This window comes from Carassius auratus, chromosome 7, assembly GCF_003368295.1.
Source record: "Carassius auratus strain Wakin chromosome 7, ASM336829v1, whole genome shotgun sequence".
Taxonomy (NCBI): Eukaryota; Metazoa; Chordata; class Actinopteri; order Cypriniformes; family Cyprinidae; genus Carassius; species Carassius auratus.
Genome location: NC_039249.1, coordinates 22,180,933 through 22,204,519, shown reverse-complemented (window position 1 = coordinate 22,204,519; position 23,587 = coordinate 22,180,933). Strand labels below are relative to the sequence as shown.

Sequence of the window (23,587 nt, the reverse complement as noted above, 5' to 3'; positions counted from 1 at the left end):
GAACAGTGTCTCAAAGTTAATTCTGCACCAGTCTGCATGCACTCTAGATATACATTATATCAATTTGAGTCAATTTTCTTGTCTTTTAAACAACCCGCAGCACATTAAGAAAACTGCCCCCGACACATTTCCCATGAAGACCCATTCATCCTGGATCCTGCCTCCCAAGAGGAGAAGGACAGGAGCCCCAGGAGAGAAAGAGGGGCCCCAGGCCGAACTCCCCCTCCCCTCCAAGGCAGTCTGATTTGTTCCTGTCCCGATGTTGTTTCATTTATCTCTTTGACAAAGTGCTTTTGGGACAGCAGTTGATAATTAATGTAGAGCGAGGGCAGAGAGCACTTTGTCATTTCTTCAGGAAGTATCCAGGAGAAGGAACGGACCCATCCACTCGCTAGCGCACCCTCATCAGCCACCGTTTGTCCCATCAATCAATTGATTTGGTATGGGCCTTCAGATGTTGCCGTGTGTGAATGTATCTTTTCTCTCCTTTGTTTTTATAAGGGCCTGGTGAATGTGCCAATGTGTGGTCCATGAAATAGACTGTGCCATGCCAAGACCATGATGTGGAGGACCATTGTTCCTCAAGAACATGCAGAAAGGTTGCATTAACATACTGTACTGTATTGCATACAGTTATAGCATTAACAATGGACTAGAAAATGGAATGTTGCATTTAAACACTTTTGGGTAAAATTTATAATTTACAGTTTCTCTTGCTATAGTAATAACAGTAAACTATCCATAATTACAAGCCAGGTCCCTAAATCAAACCCCATATAGTAAATACATTTAATTAGTCAATATTACTCCGTACATTATTGTTTAATTACATTGGACGCCTTAAAAACAAGGACACCTTAAAGTGTAACCCTATGATAATGCATTAATCAACATAATGCATACATGAATCAACTAACATAACTAACATGAATCAACAATGAGTACAATATTCTTATGGCACTTGTTAACCTTAAATTGTGTAAAAAAAAAAAAATAATAATAATAATAAATACAAAAACCCCTGTTCATATCAGTTCACAACACACAATTTTCGATCTGAAAAATGTATTACTAAATGTTGAGATTAAGATTAATACGTGCTGTTCATTGTCAGTTCGTGTTACCATGTTAACAAATCAAACCTTGCTGTAATAAATTACCAACGTATGCCTCTTTCTATTTGTCTTTCTGTAAACACTCTGGCACTTTTAAAAATGGAGGTTCTTCATTGGCATTATGGTTCCAAAAAGAATGTGTGACATCCATGGAACCGTTTCATACCACAAAAGATACTTTATAGTGCAAAATGGTTCTTTAGATTTTTAAAACGTTCTTTATACTAGGAAAGCGTTTCACTGCAAGTGCAAGACTCTTTAGGGAACCAGAAAAGATTCTTCGATGACATTGCTGAGAAAACCCCTTGAGGAACCTTTACTTTTAAGAGTGCAGATGGACCTGGCTTGAGGTCATACCAGATTAAATCACAAATCACCGATCGACATACACTAATGGAGAACATCCATCAATGTCCAGCTCTGCAAAAGAGACATGGCCCAGTGTGACAACACCCTGTCCACTGATATCACAGATACAGAGACCCCCAGACTCGTTAGGACATCTATTATGCTCAGTCATTTTTCACTCAGAAATGTACCTAATGGTTGTCACTCCCAGTGGGACAGCACGCGTCAATGCCCTGAGCGTCTGACTATGAAGAGCAGTGCTTCAAACTCCAGTCCATCTGATCTTTGCTTGATCATTTATCTGCATTGACCTCAAACTAATCAGCGATTGAGTCATCAGACCTTAGCTCGCAAGCTTCCCATCTGCTTATCACTGAGCATTTCTCTCAACAGCATTCTTTAATAGGGATTAAGAAAATTTAGTAACAACAAGGTGTCATATGTTTACATTGAGTAACTACACCAGTAAACATAGATGAGCACGGAACAATACTTCTACTATTTGTTCAACTTAGACTGCATATGAAATTACATACTTCTCCAAATTCACATTATTCATACAATGTTAGTAGAAAAATACCCAGATGATGCACCACTTCCAGTGGGATTCTGTACGGATCAAATGGAAACTTTACCATCCCAGGAGTCCACAATGACAGCATTGCAACTGAAGCTGGTAGGTCCCATGACAATGAAATCATGGCGCATGTAGTACGCCAAGATTATATTCATACGACATGTTTTCATACTATATAGAACAAAACTTTTTTAACAGTCGCAGAATAATAAATTATTCAAAATTGCCTAATCAGAGAGAATGGGATTTTGGACGCAGCCATTTTTGGTCATTTTAACATTTAGCTTCGTTCATCTTTGGAACACAATTTAAGATATTTTGGATGAAAACCGGGAGGCTTGTGAATGTACCATTAACTTCCAAATAAATTATGCTATCAAAGTGCAGAAAAAAGCATTGTCAGAAAGTCCATCTGCCATCAGTGGTTCAACCGTAACATTATGAAGTGACGAAAATACTATTTGTATGCAAATAAAACAAAAATAATGACATGATTCGTCTTCTCTTTCTCTCCCCATCACTGTTACGCCATTTTGGACAATAGAGCTGAACGCAAGCTGCTTACGCTCTTCTGTGTAAGCCGCGCCACAAGGATATGTTTTCTATGTGTATTTACGCAATGATTTGAAAGAAAACAGCGCATTTGTGTTCCAAAGACGAACAAAGCTTTTACGTATTTGGAACAACATGAGGGTAATTTTGAGTTGGAGTTGGAGTGTCCCTTAACTACACTGAAAAAATAAAAACCTTGTATCAACTTAAAAAAATTGAAGTAATCAATCACACGAAACATTTGACATTGACTCAATGTAAATAATTTAATTTAGTTTAACTTGAAAATTTTAAATCCATGCAAACCACTTTTTAAAGGTTGATCAATCTAATTATTTTAGGTTGGAACAAACTAATTTTTTTAAATTAGAACAAACCAACTAAACTAATATGTATATGTTAAATTAAATTAATTATTTTAGTTTGGAACAAACTAATTTTTATAGGTCTGATTAAATTAATTATTTTATTTAATTAATGATTTCAATAAATTTTAATCAATGACTACTCAGAACACTTTTCCTTTAGAACACATTTATTGTTCAATAAACTCACAACATTGAACATTTGCTTCAAATGTATGAAGATTGACAGCAGAAATACTTGAAACATTGCAATCAGTCTCTTCAGTTGTTCATAAGACTTGGCCTTATTCAACCTTTGTACCTGGTAGCCATCGAACTTGGGCAGCCACATTTGTAAATGCTGCAGTGAAAATGCAGCCTTGTTAGTACAACCTTTTTATTAAAAGGATCTAAAGTCTTGGCTGTAAAAACACAATAAAATGTAACAATTATGCAATTATACAATTAATCCCTGTACTAGTGACTTTTGGGGTCATCTTTATTCCATCAAGCTCCATCAGGACATTTTGCACAAATTCAAAGGTGAACTGTAGCCTTTTTGGATATTTTAGGTTTAGTGTATATATGAGCCCAGCAACCGTCTTTAGGTGGATGGAGAGGATCCTCTTTCCCAGTGATAAAGATCGCCATGGTTGTCCGCTCCAGTTCTTCAACCTCATTATCCTGCACAAAAAAAGAAAGAAAATATGTTATAATTTCAGAAAATCTCCCGATTTCATGTTAGATCATAATGTGCCAAGCTCTTATACAATCTAAACTTTCAAAACAAAACATTTGATTAGCAAATCAAAATCAAATGTTCATTACAAGGGATGTGACTAAATTAAAAGTGATGATCTAGTTTTACTTAGTAGATCTGGTAGACAACTTCCCAGATGAGAGAAAATTTTACACTTTAGGATGCCTAATTATCACAAACGTCCTCATGACATTGGAAATAGAACTTACCACAAGCAATGATCACTGGCAGGAGATTCCAAATAATTTGCACAGCAGGAACAACTGATTGGTGGCTGCTTCCCTGAAGCTGAAAGAGAAAACATGATTTAAGTTTCAGCCATCAAAGTGTGTTAACTACTAACATCATACACAAATTAAGAATACCCAACATTTAACATTAATAGATATATACTTTATTTTATGATTTTAGAAAAGCTGGCTAACATTTTGGTAAATTTCTACCACATGTAAATGCTGTTAATAGTGTAGCAAACTAACATTACCAGATACAAATAGCTGCGCCTTGTAATATTATGGCTGATAAATACTGAACACAAGATAATTAGGAGTGTAAATAAAAGATCACATAGGACCTTTAGCTATTGATAGCATAAGTAACCATTACCATTAGTCAAGTTTCAGAGTTTCAGGGATGCAAACACATGTAAAATGTAGTCAAAAAGTATTTTGGGCAGTTCGATTCAATAAACCGGTTGAAAAAAAAACAGCATAGGTCTCTGCAGGAATGTAATGGGAGTTACCAAATCAGGGTGTTTTTACACCATGATACCTGATTGGCTAATGTCATAGTGATGTTAGGTTTAGGGCTGGGGTTGGGTAAGGGTGATCATTTTAATTGCATGATTTAGAAACACCCAGCAGTTTGAAACCACTCACAAGGTAATAAACGCCCACTTTTGCTCTGCAGAGACCCAAGTCAAAAAAAAAAAAAAAAACAGTCCATCTGTTCTTTTATGCTCAACGTTTTGACGTCATTAGAGAAGTCTATCAAATATAAAGTCCTTAATCATAACTTTAGTCAGTTAAAAACCTCATAATCATGGAAAGTTTACAATCAAGTTTTGCAACAACACACGGAATAAAGTAACAGCAATAATGTGCATGAGGATTTAAGTCTTGAAGATATAAAGTAAATAAATTAGATGTCATGAGGGCAGAAATCGTAATCCACTTACTATACATAATTTATTGCAGTGTATTTGTTATGAAATAAACTTACGTTTCGCCAGGTCAGAATCAATAACAAAAGAACCAGTTCGGTTCAGACGCTCTGTGTGTCAGTCTGCTTCACACTGAATCATGCATGCGCAGTATCATCAGCTCATCGGTTATCAAATCGGACGTGTCCGACAGAAACGATTCTCGGTTCAGTGTACGTACTGCTGATCGGAAAACTGATGCAACTGGCTCTTGACTCGAGAAAGAGAACCGCTCCAGCAGTGGGCGTGTTTGTTCGTTATCTGGCTCTGCTTGGTGTTCATCTTCAGTTCTCTCTTCACAGCAGTTCAGTCAGTGTACTGTTTGAGTAAATGAATTACTCCGGGATATTGGTTTGTTTGAACTGAGAGGGAGTGTCAGCCACATTAAAAAAGTTAACATCTTAAGTCATTTGTGGATTAATGCTTATTGGAGACGTGAATCGTTTCAAACGATTCAGTTCGATTTGGTGAACTAGTTCAAACGGTTCACTAAGAAGAACCGGTTAAATCGAACGATTCGTTCACGGCACAAAGCTAAGAAATGTCGAGCGCACAAATCCTCGTGTATATCTGTCCAACAGTTTATCGATTATTTGTTTGTTCACGGTTTTAAATTCCATTTATTGTTGGTTTGATGCCAATTCATAGTTCTTGTAATGTGTGATCTAACAGACACAGCGTGGCGAGTCGTTTAAAAACAGCAAAAAACTCCAACAAAATAATAATTTTATGCAAATCCACAGCCCTTTATCCACAGATCAAGCCTCATAATGTGAATATATCATATTGGAGAGAGTTTTACCCGCTCGATCCTGCTGTAACGGACGAGGCGCGCGGTTTGAATATAAAATGGAGAATGATTGACAGCCGCAGGGAGAGGGAAGACGAGTTTCCGTAAACTGTAATTTAATGATCTAAATATAATTCTGTCCCTCCGATTAAGCTATGGAATGACTTCAGATGACTTTGTGAAATTATAATCAGAACCTCTCAGAACTGCACGATTCACACAAGTCATGCAGACTGACGCGAAAAAAGCGGGAGGTGTCGAAAAGCGCGCTGTTTGCATCCATGAAGTTTGAAGCTTGAACCTGGGGATTTACTACTGCATTTCAAGTGTCAGAAATTGAGCGGAAAAAAATGTCTAGCATAATTATGCATTTAGAAATAATAGTGATATCCTAGTGATAGTTACATACTATCGAGCGTGAATGCTGAAATTACGAGTCAAGGCCAGTCAGGTAAAACGTTAATTGAAAAAAATAAAATAATAAACATTAAGGGTATACAAAGTTGATTATTTTACCTTCTTCAGAGTTGCTCGTAGTTCTTCTGTGTCTCTCAGCCAGCCTGGAGGGGTCTGTTGAAGTATAAGTTACTGCGGCCGCCGCTTAACACACAGTTCAACTATAACGGACGTTTTTTTTAAAAAATTCTTTAAATAAACAGGTCAGGTGGTCAGAGAGCGGCACTCCAACTCAGCAATGCGCATGTGCAAACCATGCTTAATTTAATAAAATTGCTTTGATCAAATGAATAAATTCAGTTTAATGTCCCGCTGCAAATCATATTGTATCCATGTAAAAAAAATGGATTCAACCATAAATATAAACTAAAACGCTTAGTTTAAATGAAAAAAACAATAATTTTAAGCTATTTCAACGACAAAATACACATTAAACGAATAACAGCAATGTTAGACTTTTTTCAGTGTAACTTGGAAGAACAATGATTAAAAATTAACAAAGATGAATAAATACTGCAAATTATGCTGCTCATTGTTAGTTCATGTTAACTAATGAGGCTATATTATAAAATCTAACCAACAATTGAAGTTTTTTTAGTGCTGTTTTCTTAATAAATGTAAATAAACCTAACATTACAATAAACATGTAACAGACGAATATAATTGAAAAATATATATACATTTTCAGAAAATGTGAGTTTTATGGGAAAGGAGAGTAATGCTCTTTTCAGTGGACCATAGCCGTTGTGGGTGTAAGATAGAGGTTTTGGCCGCAGTGATGAGGTCTGTGCCATCGTCCTCTGGCTGAGACATGGATCACTGGCAGCACTTTCTTGGGCTGAAGGCTGAGGCCCTATCACAGCACCAGTTAATCACAGCTGCCCATCACACCCCAACACAAAAAATTGCAGCAAACACACTGACAACAGGCCATTGTTCTGTTACGATTTAATTATGTTGCTTAAAATCTTGTGCAGCGTGAATTATATAAGAGGAGCAACGGCATATTCTGTGTGCTTTCTTTATTCTCTGTGGACTGTCCCAGTTTTATTTATTTTGATTGTTTTGTGGTTTTTCTCAGTTATGATATGGCATTTGGTATATAAACAGAAACTATTTCACCTGCATCCCAACTGAGTAAATACATTTTGAACTTATGTTTAAACCTATATTAGGTTATTTTTTTCCCCCTTTAGATCAGATATTGCTTTAGCAGAATCCGTATCATTTTAAAGCTTTCCTACTGACAGAAAAGGAATGATGATTTCTTGAGATTTGAAATGTAATGTTTGAATGAGTAATATCTTCCCTTCCTCTCCCCAAAGTTCTGTTTGAAGCGCAACTAACCATCATATGAATGTAGCTACAGGGAAACATTTGTCTCATCTCTAACCTCGGGCTTTACAGAAGCACTGCTCTGGCACTAATCATTAGATCAGAGCAGAAAGAATCTCCACTGCCTAAAGACAAACACACTGTAGGGGGCAGCGCACTTGCCCTGAAATATAACTAATGAATATACTCTTCTCAAACAGTCTTCAGTTTCATCTTCTGCTGCAGTGTTGAAGACATATATCAATACAATTCCTGCCACTGCTTTTGAATTTATAGTTACTATATCAATTTATACCTATTATGTTGTGTTTTCTGCAAGAAATCAGTGCAAAAAGTTTAGCACCTCTTCATATATCCGAAGCATGAAGAGGAGCTGAACAATTATATCCTTAAAAGAAGAGGTTTCAGCCTTTTTTCAAGCCCCCATTAAGATTACATGACTTTTACGTTTGTTACATTACAGTTGCAATTTAAAATTTAAAATACAGTTAAAATTTTTTGTTTGGAAAACATATTAGCATAGTACAGAGAAATGTATATTCATTATAAAAGTGCCCACAATTTATGATTATATTACATTAATTGACTTTTAGAAATCACACTATTAAAATTAGAGCTAACTTGTATCTCATGATTATTAATGCCATTGTTAAAGAGGTAAATAAAAAAAAATTAAAAAAACATGTGTGTGTGTGTGGCACGTCCTGATTTTGCTGAGTTAGATGTGTTCCAGGGTCAACATATTTTGGAACATGTCTCACTTGGTAACATTAGGTTCTGTGTGTGTGTGTGTGTGTGTGTGTGTGTGTGTGTGTGTGTGTGTGTGTGCTTTGTACTTATTTTGTATTTATGTGGAGTAAGTTCTCAATTCTTGGTTCAAGTTTTTTGTGTATTTTTTTATTTTTTATTCCCATGAACTATTAATTTGTTGATGCTAACAAAAATAAAAACAGATTCCTCTATGTACAAGTTTAAATTATTCAAAGCTAACTATGGATTTGCTGTCTGTTTTAGTAGTCTTAGTGGCCGGGATGAGGTTAAAGTGAAAATGCAAGGAAAAATACTTCAGAACAGCAGCAGTTGCTAAATATATAATTAGTATGACTGGAATAAATGTATCTGGCTTATCTATGAGAGCAACTAGATTACACTTTTTAATAATTGGCTGCACCCTAGTGGTGACAAGTAGAGTTACACAGCACGGTATGTTTGATCTAAAAGCTTTCCTTCAGGATACAGTTACACTGTGGACGCAATATATTAACCAGAGGTGTCAAGTAACGAAGTACAAATACTTCGTTACTGTACTTAAGTATAAATTTGGGGTATCTATACTTTACTTGAGTAATTATTTTTCAGCCGACTTTTTACTTCTACTCCTTACATTTTCACGCAAGTATCTGTACTTTCTACTCCTTACATTTTAAAAAATAGCTTCGTTACTGCTATTTCATTCCGGATTGTTATCGTTCAGAGAGAGAGAAAGAAAAAAACCCTATCCAGATAAATCGCGCCATCAGGATGGAGTGAATTTGATTGTGGTTGGATGAGAAGTATAAACATATACCGGACCGACACCCTATTGGTCCATACGCGATCCATTACACCTGCACATGACACAAGTCACATCACACTGCATAGACAGTTTTGGGTTCGTTTATCAAAAAATATATTTCTTAAAAGTAGGTTGGAACCAGTAGTATCCGATCGCCTCAGAGTCAGTCCGCTTAAATTTCAAATGAAACCGGCGTCAGTCCGGTCTCCTCCCGTCTTTCAGCGCGCTCTTCAATCCGCCAACCACGGTGGAGCAGCGCGAGCTCAAACAGAGACAGAGGACACAAGGTGTGTGTTTACCGATAGATTGTTAGAATATCTGTATCTGTGAAGTTCTTTGTCATAAATACAGTTTACAAAAGGTCACGATCAGTCGGTTTCTCATCTAGTGTAAAGTTTTCGCTTGTCACCGCTAATCACGAAACAGCTGTTTCCTTACACTTATTTAAATATACTTCATTTAATCATACGTACATACACTACTGTGCAAAAGTCTTAGGCAGTATTTTCACTTAAAAGAATGGTGTTCGGCCAGTTATTTATATATTTTGCTGTAGAGTGTCACTGTCAGTATAAAATATCAGTTTACAATTCCAAACATTCATTTTGCCATCGTCAAACTGCTTGTGCATTCAAAATCGCACTAGATTATTATTAAAATTAATGGCAAACTACTGTCCTACTGACACATTGCAGCAAAAGATATAAATAACTGGCTTAAAACCCTTTTTTGGGGTGAAAACACTATTCTTTCTTTTCCATAAGACTTTTGCACAGTACTGTATTTTAAAAACGAGATTGTTGCTACTTTATAAAGAATGAGCATACAGTCATTCACAGAACTGATTTAAGACAGTAACAGACAGCACTCATCTTAACTAAATATCAGAGTGAGTGACAGAGATACAGTAGAAACATTATGTGTACTTTTGTATTAAATAATGACCCAGATTGTGAAATACATTTATTAGCCTTAGATTAAGGGAAGCATAACTTGGGAAATGAGAGCATCCAAGGTGAAAGCTATGGATTTATTTTAAATATTTGTAATGTTCTTTAATGTTATCCCTATTTTTTTTTGTAGTTCTTTTTTTTTTTTTTAAGTATCGGTTCAGGCACGTTGAGGCGCCAGTACCAGTTTAAAAGTATCGAAAAGGCACTGGACCCTACTTAAAAGTTATTATTTATTTCTCACTACTGGCTCATTTGCCAAATGGGTGCTTTCTCTTCGTCCTCCACAAATTAAGCTACTGTAGGTAGTTGGGTAGTGAGACGTTTTAATAAATTATCGTTTGCGATTAATGACGCAGATGACAATGTTGTGATATCTAGGCTATAGAGCATCACAGTCCCACCCACAGCTGGTGCCGGAACTAAAAATTCAATGCAATTTCTGCATTGACATTTGGGGTATAAGCCATTAAAACGTAACCATACATGGTAGACTTAAAACCAGCTACGGCTGTACTTAGCAACAGTATATGCTCATATAAACGTAAAAAGATCATGGGGGCACTAACCTTGTTTTGATCTAAATGCCTTTTATTCGCTATGTCTTGGCTAAGTACTTCATTACCCACAATCCTGAACAATCCCACAATCCCACAGTGATGCATCTGATTGGTGGAGCTCGTATAACCGTCTGGTTAAACCCCTCGAAGGTCCGTGAAGACTGAAGATCATTAATAAAAAAATAAAATAAAATAAAAACCTGTATTGCGTTTTTGCACGGTAGACTTATCAGTGCAATCATGATCTCCTTGGCTGCCATTGAGAGTTTTGCAGGGAGGTTGGTAACTTTAGTTAGCATTATCGTCCACTTTAGCTAGGCTACTGTAGCCTCCATATGAAATGAGTCATATCAAGCATTTTATAATGCCACTGTCAAAACAATATTTAGCCTAGGCATACCTTTTTGTGCATTTACTGAACATTTGTGTAATGGCAACGACATGTGTTGACAACTGAGCAGTGATTGCAGTCAGGTACAAAGCACTGCACCATTGCTGACGTTATCGTTAACCACTTTCACACACGCACACAATATAAAATACACGATGATAAAATAAAAATCAATACACAATACATATATAAAACACTATTTATTTACACGATTAATACTGAAAGAACTGCTATTACTGCACATTCACTATATAAAATAAAATTCACTGGAGGAAAAAGTTTGCGCGAGCGGCCGTCATCAGATTTGGATGTCGCTCAAAAGGCTCGTTGCCTCGTTCGCAGTTGTGGCTTCAGTCGAATTCAATGGGGCGCGGTGGTTTATGGGATGAGTAGTTCCTGCGCTCGAAATGAAAATATGTACACATATTTGTACCTTTGTCTTGTACCTTTGACTTTTTTTGGATTTTGTCTTAATTTTTTCACTTAAAATGATATGTTATATGCTTATGAGTTCAGCCGTAGCTGGTTATCCTCACACATGCTCTAAAACTCTTTAGATACGGATTTTTCCGAAAGTGAATGGGAGAAATGAATGGGAAATTTACTTCCGGCACCAGAGCTCTCTCGGGCTGTGGGTGGGACTGTGAAGCTCTATATCAACTTTGTAACTCGTTACCCTCCGAACACTGGACATAGCAGACGTATGTACCGAATACAAGAAGCTATCAATCAAGAAGGTATCAGGATTATGAGTTATTTTTCATTTTTAGTTTTTGAATAATCACTTAGATTAATCATTCATTTTGACAGCACTATAATGTTTATTGTAAATAGTCAACCACACAAGAGTAATTGTTTCTTAGCCTGCACCAATGTTCTTGTCCATTGCCCTCACAGAGTCCTGCAGCTAAGCTTGGATGTACATTTACATTCCATTCAAGGTTATTGATGACATGCCTCTGAAGTTTGACTTTTTGCACCATAACAATACTTATTGGCAACTAGTCATCATATCTCTAGCTCTTTAATGTATTTGCATTGTACTAAAATGAGTTCATTTTCAATGGGCATATATGTGGCTGAAACAGGTAGCCTAGTGCCTCCCAAATTTTTCAACATGAACATTTTAATACAACATTATAGTCATTATGGCCTATGGCCTTTAGAAAATTTTTTTTTTGAGGAGGTGGGGTAGTGCACAATAGGCCCTTGTGGCACGGCCCAAGCTTTTGTTCTTAATGGCATTTTTTTTTCTTACATTACTTTTACTTTTATACTTTAAGTAGTTTTTTAAACCAGTACTTTTACACTTTTACTTGAGTAAAAAGCTTGAGTTGATACTTCAACTTCTACAAAAGTCTTTTTAAACCTTAGTATCTATACTTCTACTTGAGTAATGAATGCCAATACTTTTGACACCACTGATATTAACAGGTACATTTTCCATACAAGATCTCACAGCTCCTCCACGAACAGCATATATACGGGGAATGGATTATAAACTTGTTAATATTTCCACAATTGAATCATAAGTTATCAAAAATTAACATTGCGTCGTCATCTCTCATTTCTACGGTGCCCGTAAAGTGACTTGTTCAGTTAGTTTTGTCGTGGCCACGAAATAATAACTCGTGGGAACGTGATAATAGGTCGTGGCCACGGGATATTAATTTGTGGGCACGTCATATTAACTCGTGGGAACGTCATATTATGCTTCCATATATTATGTCGTGGCCACGAGATCATTTTGTGGAGGTAACGACATCCTTATGTCGTGGCCTCCAGATGCTATGTTGAGGGAACAACATCCATTTCTCGTGGCCACGACTTCTTATGTTGATGGAACGATATGTTTTTCTCCTGGCCACGAGTTTAGGCAAGGCAAGTTTATTTATATAGCACATTTCATACACAATGGTAATTCAAAGTGCTTTACATCAAAGAAAGTAAAATAATCATGAAAAATAAGAAAAAAATAAAACAAGCAATTTTAAAACTTAAAATGATTAAAACGTTTACTTAAAATCAATTTAAAAACAGTTAGAAAATGATTTTATATAAAATAAAACATTGAAAATATAGTGCAATCAGTTGGGACATAGCACAGTGCTCATTCAATAAATGCACAACTAAACAGATGGGTTTTGAGTATAGTTTAAAAGTGACTAGTGTTTTAGCACATCTGATCTCTTCTGGAAGCTGATTCCAACTGCGGGCAGCATAGTAACTAAAGGCGGACTCCCCTTGTTTTGTGTGAACCTTTGGTATTTCTAACTGACTCGAACCTAGTGATCTGAGTGCTCTGTTAGGTTTATATTCAGTGAGCATATCTGAAATATATTTCGGTCCCAGGTCATGTAGTGGCTTATATACAAGTAAAAGTATTTTAAAATCAATCCTAAATGTAACTGGAAGCTAGTGTAAGGACCTGAGGACTGGTGTGATATGCTCAGATCTTCTGGTTCTAGTCAGAATCCTGGCAGCAGCGTTCTGGATGAGCTGCAGCTGTCTAATGGTCTTTTTGGCAAGGCCGGTGAGGAGCCCATTACAATAGTCCACCCTGCTGGTGATAAAGGCATGAACTAGTTTCTCCAAGTCTTGGCTAGAAACAAAACATCTAATTCTTGTAATGTTTTTCAAATGATAGTATGCTGATTTAGTTACTGCTTTGACATGACTACTGAAACTAAGGTCTGTGTCCAGAATCACACCAAGATTCCTGACTTGTATTTTAGTTGTATGACCCCTAGGGTCAAGGTATGCATTCACCTTGAACACTTCATCTTTGTTTCCAAATGCAATGACAGTTTTTTCCTTGTTTAACTGAAGAAAGTTCTGCACATCCAACTATTAATTTCATCAATGCATTTGCAGAGGGAGTCAATGGGGCTGTAGTCATTTGGAGATAAGGCTAGGTAAATCTGGGTATCATCAGCATAGCTGTGATAGGCAATTTGGTTATTTCTCATTATTTGACTCAGTGGAAGCATATACAGGCTAAACAAGAGTGGTGCAAGAATTGAGCCTTGTGGGACTCCACATGTCATGGACGTCCATTTAGACTTATGCTCTCCTAGACTCACATAATAGCCTCTCCCTTCTAAGTATGACCTGAACTATTTAAGTTCCACCCCAGAAAGCCCGACCCAGTTTTCCAGTCTCTCTAGTAGTATGTTATGATCGACAGTGTCAAACGCAGCACTGAGATCTAGCAATACCAGCACCGATATTTTGCCAGAGTCGCAATTTAAGCGAATATCATTTATTATCTTAATGATTGCTGTCTCTGTGCTGTGATGCGGTCGAAAACCAGATTGAAAATTGTCCAGGTATCCATTTGAGTTTAAGTATTTGTTCATCTGATTAAAAACTACCTTTTCTATAATTTTGCCTATAAAAGGAAGATTAGATATTGGTCTGAAATTGCTCAAAATTGTGTTATCAAGATTGCTCTTTTTCAGGAGGGGCTTAACAACTGCAGTTTTTAGGGAGTTTGGAAATGTCCCAGAAAGAAGTGATCTTCTAAAAGATCTGCTTCTAAGCAGTTAAGCACACTTTTGAAAAAAGATGTGGGAAGTGTGTCAAAACAGCAGGTTGATGATTTTAGGTCCTGCACTATGTCTTCCAGAATTTTTCTATCAATTGTTTCAAAAATAGACATAGTAATCTTTTTGATATTGTGGCCGAATCTGTCTGACCTCTACATTAAATTATATATCTCACTTGGCATTGAACTTTGAGCTTTAGAATTTTACAGGTATTATTTATACTCTAACAAAAACATTACACACTAACTAAAGTTTGAAACATGGGATTACGAAGAAGGGGACCTTTAAAAATTGTATATATTGTGTTCGGTGGAAAAAAAAGGTTGTGCTTTTACCAAGACATTTAAAAATAACATATTTTAGAGCTGTAATCACAATACCATGAAACCGTGATATTATAAGGTTCTAAGGTTATCATACCGTCAGATTCTCATACCGGCCCATGCCTACTGGGGGTCTTCACAGGACCGGTTTGAAAACCACTGCTCTTCTGATTCAAATAACACGAACCACTTGCACACTTTCATGTGTCACTCACGTCTTTTAAAAGAATAAATCATAATACGAATAAACATTTGCATGTGTTGTTTTGTGCATGTTCATTTTGTATTAATTCCTGGTTCACAGACACTTTAACTGACCATGATAATCTTGTTATTTTGATCATAGCATTGTTTATTCAGACTTTTTTCATATTGTGTAATAACAATGACTGACATGAAGACTTATTTATATAGACTTCATATTACCTTTGCTGTATACAGGTTTTCATAGCACAAACTAATTATAATTATTTCCTGAAATGGCTGGGTCGTCTGGGATGCAAAGGCAGCTTTTTCCACCTTTTGACCACAGGATGTCGTTAGTGTGCACAGAGGAAAAAGAAAGCCCCGGTGCTTTGCAAAGCTTCCATCATTAGTTCACACCGTCTCTGTAACATATTGCTGTCTCAAATCATGCTCAGATAAACACTGCCAGGGTCAATGATTCAGAGAGTTCAGCTGCTTTGTAAATGCACAAAGTGATGATCTGTAGTGGCTAGTCAGCACAATACTCATGGGGTTCCGCTTTATCATCTGTGATCAGCCACAGCAGTCTTATCGTACAGCAGAGATGATTCAGTGAAATGCCATATTTAGGTTGACATTGGTCTGTATGTTCAGGACAGGATAGTAGCAATAGCTACAACCGCTCATTGGGTAGTGAACACATAGACAGTAAAAGAAATGGACACAGCGACCCCATTTGGATTCAACGGAGACAAATGAAGTCAATTAGAAGCACTCACTTCCTGGGGGTCGAGCGTACAGCGCAGACTCAAACTGAGCTTGATGACATAGATGTCAGGTGAGCAACCTGTCTGACAACTGTAAGTCTTCTAATAACAGCTGTGCCAAGAGAAATCTGAATCACCTACCGAATCTTGCAGACGTTGTTGAATAAATATGTCCCGTTGCCTTTATGGACTCTCTATGGGCTTCTCCCTTGACTTCATGTCTCCACGTCCCCCCGATAGCCTCATAGACAGTAAATATTTCCTGCGAGCTCCTCCTCCTGTCTATATGTTAATTTCTATACTGTGCGACAAAGAGTCGCAGGTTATGACACAATCGTTAGCTTATTTTTACAAAAACTGCTTCTACAGGGCCCACAACGTAAGATAAAAGGTAATGGTGCCTATTATACATTTTTGTGTTTCTTTAGAAATAATGAATGGACAAATGGAGTCTTTAAATGCCTCGGATGTAAAGTTAATCGCTGTCAAAGTGACGCCAAAATGAATGGGAGTCAATGGAATGCTAACAGCAGGTGGGGATCCGCTAGCCAATGGCAGTGACCAGGGGTGCTTAAATAAAATATGAAACCCTGCCCCCCTGAGTGAACATGGTAGGGATCTGTGACGATTTCTTCTTCTTCTGACTTTTTATGGTGGTTGGCAAACAAACTAAAAGGTGCATTCCCGCAAACTAATGAGCTGGAACTGTTAAAATAATTCTGAGTAAGCCCATGGTGAAGTCTGGTAATGACTGTGTCTTCTCTTCTACTGCCCAGACTTCCTCTTTCACCACCAAATTTTATTTCGAATCTGATAAAGATGTCTTCCTCTTTCCTCCTCATTCCATTCTACTACTTGCCATTTGCCTTTTACAGCTGTTCGAATTATACCCTTAACTTCTTTTTTACAAAGTGAATTATTCAGTTCTACAGAAGATCATTTCAGTGCCTCCTTTGCTAGATGATGCACTTCCTCGTTTCCATCTACTCCCACATGTGCTGAAACCCACAGGAAGCATCTTGCTTCCCAATTTATTTAACCTGTGCATAGCTACTTCATATCATATATCTCTCACTAATTAGACTTGATGATGTCGAGAAAGAGTCTGAGCATATTAACACATTCATTGGTCAAGAATCCTCCATCCACCTGGTAGCTAACAATATTGTGCCTTCTCCTATTGTGTAAACTTCTACTTCATCAGATACCCTTTTACCAATCTTAACTTATTTACTGCTGCTCGCCTGTTGTGTAAACTCCCACTTCATCAGATACCCTTTTACCAATTTTAACTTATACTTCTGGATATTTAGATCCATCAGTGAAAACTGTAATCATTGATCTATAATCCTGCTCAAGATACTGCATATCCGTTGCATCCTTAGTTATCACTCTATTTTTATCATTAATATTGTTTTTGCAAATGAAGATATTTGATGTATTTCTACCTGTAAAGCAGGAATAGGAGAAGACCTGATAGCATCACAACATATTCGTAATCCCTGTGACTGAAAAATTTCTAATTTATGCATGTAATGTGTTGAACGCAGACCCATACATCCATAATCTATGGTTGACCTAATTAGTGCATAATAAATTCTCTTCAGTGAATGACTTCTGTTCCCCCATTCCACCCCAGCTAAATATCTTGAAATATTTGCAACTTTTTTGCATTTATCAACAAAACTTTTTTTATATATGAGTTGCAAATGTCAGTTTAGTATCCAGCTAAATTCAGATGCTTTCTTTAACGTTCCGGAAAAAAAAAAGTCATTAATCATTACATTTAATAGGACAGAGAATAATATATTTTGGAGAATGATGATCCCACCCTGACTTGAATAGATCTATCAAAAAGGAAACAGTTAAACATTCTTCTACCAATACCCATCTGATCCAATTGAATTAGAAGTCCCTCTTTCCACATCATGTCGTGGGCTTTCTCCACACTGAAAAATACTCCTACTAAAACCTCCTTATTGACCTGCAGCTTCCTTATATCAGACTCTAGACGTAGAACCGCATCCATAGTGTTCCGACCTTTAGAAACCAACTCTGGTAAGGAGAAAAATATTCTTTATTTTCCAGAACATGATTCAGTCTAAATATAATCATTCTCTCCATTATTTTACACAGATTAGATGTTAGGGCTATAGGCCTGTAACTAGATACTAATGAAGAGCTCTTTCCCGGTTTTGCAATTGGAATAACAATCCCATGTTTCCAAACTAACTGTACTAATCCTCTATGAACTAATAATTCTGGATTATCTCTTAAACAGTTATGTCTATGCCTTCTTAAACTGTCTGGGATATTATCATTACTATGCTAAAGCTTTTTCGATATCCAAAACAGCTGGTTTATTTCCATTTATTATAACTGGAATACTATTATTTATTTTGTATTCCATTCATCTTCTTGATAATTCCCCACATATGACTTACTTCAGTTTCTTTCCCTATACTTTCACGATATTGTCTCCCATCATTTCTTTTTGCATTTTTGATCACCTCACCTTGCCTGTTTTCTCTAACACTCAGTAAAATCATTCAAAAATTTAGTTTTTCCTATAACCTTTTTCAGATCTTTATTCCGATGATTAGCTTTATTTCTTCACTACACTTAGCATTCCACCACGGGACTGGCTTCTTCCTTCTTCTTGTTTTACTTGTTTTACCAATGACTCGCTTATTATTATATTCTTCAACCTCCTCTACTGAGTTTCCATCATCAATGTCTCACTTACCTCCTAAAACGTATCCCAGTCAGCTGAATTTCCATATCTATTCCTATTTTACAAGGAATTGGATAATGATCTCGGACAATAGAGTGTGCTCTTCTCCTTGCCAGATTTCCTGAAACAACGGTTAACTCTTAGTCAGTTGACTTTCCTTTTGCTAAATCAATTCTTTCATCATTAAAACAAATTATTAACACTTATATAACATATCCTCTATAATATTTCCATTAAAATCTTTTTTTTTTCACTTCCTCATAATATAGCCTACTGTGTCCATAAAAATCTCCACACCAAACCAGTCTATGAAATTTCTATCCCCTATAATTTTTCTCAAGAATATCACTACTTAATCTTAATCTTTTATGGTAATTAATTATTCTCAAATTCTGATCTCCAGCCCATACGTCTACTTCTACTTCTTCAAATTCATTACCTAATAAACTGTACCCCTTCCTTTACAAAAGTAGCCACTCCTCCTCCTCCTACTCCATATATTTTGTCCCTACGGACACTCTTATAATCTTGCAATTTAAAATCCAAATGAGATTTAAGCCTTGTTTACTGAATGTGAACTACATGTGGTTTATTATTCTGTTCTGCAACAATTATTATTATTATTATTATTTAATCTTGACCGTTCACTATTATGCTCATTGCATTCCATTGCAATATCAATAACACAATTAAGATCAATCACAGCTCTCTCATCTGACATTCTAATAAAGGTTCAAGTTCATCGACCGGGATGTTAGAAATACTGTAGGTGTCAAAATTTATACTTAAACTAATTGAATTTTTAATTTCATTTAATATTTATAAAAGCATGCCAGCTACTGTAACTGATTGTGGGCATATAGGTGAGAGTCTATGTTGCAGCTCTTGTCTACCTCCCCAAAAAAATTGCTGCTAAATGACCTTGATATGTACAGTATGCATTTGACATTCAGTTTGTTTATTCCTACATGGTTTTGTGACGTTTTTTAGATAAAAATAAATAAAAATGCCACGATAATGCACAGTTTCAAAAACTTAAAAAGAAAACTGATGCTCCTTTGTCAAAATATTTACTAAGATTTCATGCTTCATTTCATTCTCATGCTTCTTTTATAGTTGTTGGTTGTTTGTTTGTTTTTTGCAGTAAGTGAGCCTATATGCCCTGTCTTGCATTGTAAATGTATAAATTGTATAAAGAAAGAAACAAAGAAAGAAAGTCTTTCTATCTGTTACTAAGACTATCTATGAATGCCTTTGAAATAAATTCTCCATACCCATACCTTTCCACAATGCGATATAAATATGAATACATGTTCCTGTTGTTATATTACCAAAAGCACTGCAGATATTGAAGCTAGAGTGGAAATTTATTAACAATTTATGCATTTGTGAAAAGGCTTAATTAAATTTCCATTATGTTCATTTATTAAGTTGTTTTATTTGTAGTTTCACTGAGAGACCATGTCAATTACAGATTCACTGAGTGAAATAAAAATTCCCATTACATTGCTATAATTCAGATTACATTTTTTTTTTGTCATAAATACAATTTAGTCAGTGGATGAGATAAAACTCATCAACTGAAAACACAAGGATCACTCTTCAGTGCATATATCACAGGCATGATATGTGAGTTACTATCAGCCATTTACACACACACAACAAACCAGTTATATTGCCATTTTGATATTTAAACACATTTAAATGTTCAGGTGTGTCTCTTTAAATGATCAGTAAGATTAACATTACTCTATTACTTTTTTCAGTCACTGAATTACCCTGAATGCGCCTTTACAATGTTAGTTTTGAACAATAACTACTGCTTACTGATTTAGCATTTAGTGGATTTAGCAACAGTCTACAAGAATTATGTGTTTTAAAGGCCTTGTAGTCATTCTTCTGATGGGTGAGTTTGTTGTATAGTGTAGACCATAAGATGCAAATCTCCAGCAATGGATGCTGTTAGATGATCTTGTTTTACAAGCTCAAATCCAAGGTAGCAGAATGTTCTGGTGAGGAGCACTGCGGAAGAGACAAGAAGAAGTCACAACTTCTCAAAAATGCATTAGATTTTATAGAAGCTAGAAGATTTATGTTAACCCCTCTGGTGAAATGTGAGTAATGTTGTCACGATAGTGTCTTAAAACACAGTTGATAATTGAGAATGGTGTAATGTATTGTGGTTCTTTGTAACTGTTACTGTAAGACCCGACCCAACCCATTCCCAGCAAATCAAAACCACTCATCCTGAACTTACATTTATCAGGCCTGTTCTTCATGAACCACACAAATACATGGTTGATCTTCAGTTTCTCCTCTGCAAACTCCAAAACAGCAGTGAGCCTTCGGGATTAAGGAGAATAAAGAAAACATTCTTACTAATTCCCTTTAAGGAAAGTAAGTTCAATCTGACACCGTATTTGCAAGGCCTCCTGGTTATTTCGGACATGCAAGACTAACTCCCATCTCAAATGGGGAAATACTGAGATCCCAAAAAGTGCTGGACAAACTCACATTTTAAAAACATCTCTCAAATCAGTAATAAAACCTGACAAACTTTCCAATAAATGTTGTTTCTTTTGAACAAAAATTGTTCAAAAGTGTGTATTTCAGGTTGGTCCAGCCAGACATGAGCACACGTCACATGACACTGACTGTTTCTATGGGAACTGGAGCTTCTAATGGTCCTGGAGTGACGTAACTAGTGCTTTTATTTAGAGAGCAGAACTTAAGACATATTGTGCATTGCTGTTTCTGCCAATCTTAGTGATATGAGTGAACCGCCAATGCCCTCCACTCAGCACTCACACATCTGGACAAAGAAGACTCATACATCAAAATGCTGTTCATAGACTTCAGCTCAGCATTCAACACAATCATCCCTCAACAGCTCATTCACAATGACATTTCTACTTGTATCTTCAAAGGTGTTTGGCTGTGAAGAATCTGTTCCTTTTGGGATACAGTGAGAGTGCAGAAAGTAGTTATTCAAGACCTTTTAGGCCAGGATTAGAAGGTTTTGATAAATGTATAACCTCTATTAATATGACAGTAGTGGGGCTTACTGATCCATTCTCAGTGTCTTTTTGCTAAAATAGGTCTTATAGTTCAGTCCCTACTAATCGCTTACCCTTCTTTGGTGCCTTTAAGAAGTTCTCCATTTGGTAAACCAACAAAGAGGCTACGGCCAGAGAGCACAGTCTGCATACTCCATGACAACTGCTCACTTAGCTGATACTGAAAATGCAGAATTGATGATTTGTTGTCCAGTAAGGTCACCTGCTGTTTCACAGTTAACTTCCCATCCTGCATCAAAGGAAGACATAAAAATTATATAAGCAAAAATGACTTTACATTCATCTATGCATAAATAAAGTAACTTTCATCTCATAAACCTGGAAAGAAACAGGTGCTTATCTTTTGAACCACTGAAGCATCGCATTAGATTAGATATTTTTAGATGTGGCTGTAGTAGATAAGCATCTCCATTGTGAGGTTGTGATGCCCTCACCTTATGAAGGAGCACATCTTGAGTCAGATCCCTGCTCGTGCTAAGCCCAGCTGTGTTCATCATCTGTGGGTGAGGAGCATCAGGAACACCACTGAGGCCCTGGAGCTTGCTGCCTGAGCCAGCGGAGCACACAAGCTGAATCCACAAGTACAGCTCTGCACAGACACAAGAAAGATCTTTCAACTTTGAGTTTATGGTCTTGAGTAATTCATGTTAAACAAACAAGACACAATACATGGCCAGTTTGACACAAACTCTCATTTGGCTGCATATGGCATATACCTATTATGCTTATATGGCATATATTCTCGTATTTCTTTTTTATATTTATTTATTGCGTAACGGACGCGCTCGTGCTTGTCTAATAATTGTGCAAACTGCTTGACACCGGAGAAGCAGTGCTGCATTACAAACTTTAGAAATAATAATACAGAAAATAAACGTAAAGGTCAGACACACAATGATAGAGAAACGATCTGATAGGACAAATGTGCGGTACTGATGATGTAAGAACATGATGTACTCTACACTGTCACGACTCTAAATACACTGAACACACTGAGTCTTAACCAGTTCCTCAACTATAGCTGTTGGATTTGCAGACACTGTAAATCAGATATGAATCATTGCGTATTATTCACCTAAATTCCGGATTACAGTTTTCCTGTAGCCTTTTTACAGGTAGCTGTTCATCTGCAGAATGTCAGTGTATTTTCATTTGGACGTAATGCACATATTACAAAAATAATATAATAAAATAAAACGGGTATTAGGGTATTAGGAGACAATCATTTAGTCTTTTCCAGCACTGACTGTTTCTATGAAACGCCAAACCATGGCTGATGCTCGAGGAGGTACTGACCTAACCAAGGAAAAAAGAAAGGAACAGAAAAAAAAAAAAAAACACGCGACTATTACTTACCTTGCTTGGGTGTTGATCATTTCTTCTCTACGCAATAGATTCGGGTGAGTTGTCCTGACGAGTCTCGGGTTTAAGAAAGTCCCTTTGGAAGATGACAATTATGATCCTTTGTTAGACCTATTAGAACCAAAGACAGAATAGATCACAATCGGGGATTAAATAGACGTTATGACGCTGCGTCCTCGCGCACGCCCTCTTCAGTGGCTCGAGTGCTGCTGCTTCAGCGTCATTTCAAGAGGTTGGATACGGTTCAAAATGTTCCCTTCACGGTTCATAGTGGGCGACAGGCAGCCAGTCTAAATCACTTGTTATGTCCTAACATCACCACTAGATGAAGCAATAATCCTCATATCTCAATCCTGTCCTCCACTGTCGCCTCATGAGTCCTTGCTTAACGCTGCTCTCTTTAGTGCAAATAATGTTTAATTAATTATTATAACTATTTTTAAATCCATACATTTAATAACATTTTTGTAATATTTCAGCATTTACTAAATTACTATACAACACAGAACTATTAACACACATACACATATAACTAACTATAAAACCTCATTATAAAACTATGTTTTACAAAGTAGTGTCAGTAAATTATGAAAATCTATATTTTATACTGCTTTGGTGACTGTGTATGTATCAACAGAACTGGGTCTATTATGTGC

General features: G+C 36.5%; 1 protein-coding gene and 1 long non-coding RNA gene across 2 annotated transcripts; both read right to left on the bottom strand.

Annotated features, from left to right (window-relative positions):
- Positions 1-2,790: 2,790 nt before the first annotated feature.
- Positions 2,791-6,498, bottom strand: LOC113106228 (uncharacterized). Its single transcript, XR_003292461.1, has 3 exons — positions 6,204-6,498; positions 3,906-3,984; positions 2,791-3,620 (listed from the first exon to the last, which is right to left on the bottom strand). It is a non-coding gene; the product is annotated as an uncharacterized LOC113106228 (long non-coding RNA).
- A 13,412-nt stretch (positions 6,499-19,910) lies between these two features.
- Positions 19,911-23,217, bottom strand: LOC113106227 (ornithine decarboxylase antizyme 2). The gene is given in 6 exon segments (XM_074559921.1): positions 19,911-20,514; positions 20,750-20,835; positions 21,623-21,798; positions 22,004-22,084; positions 22,086-22,158; positions 22,926-23,217. Coding segments are annotated over 6 exon segments (567 nt in total). The 5' UTR covers positions 22,946-23,217; the 3' UTR covers positions 19,911-20,383.
- Between the last annotated feature and the right edge of the window lie 370 nt (positions 23,218-23,587).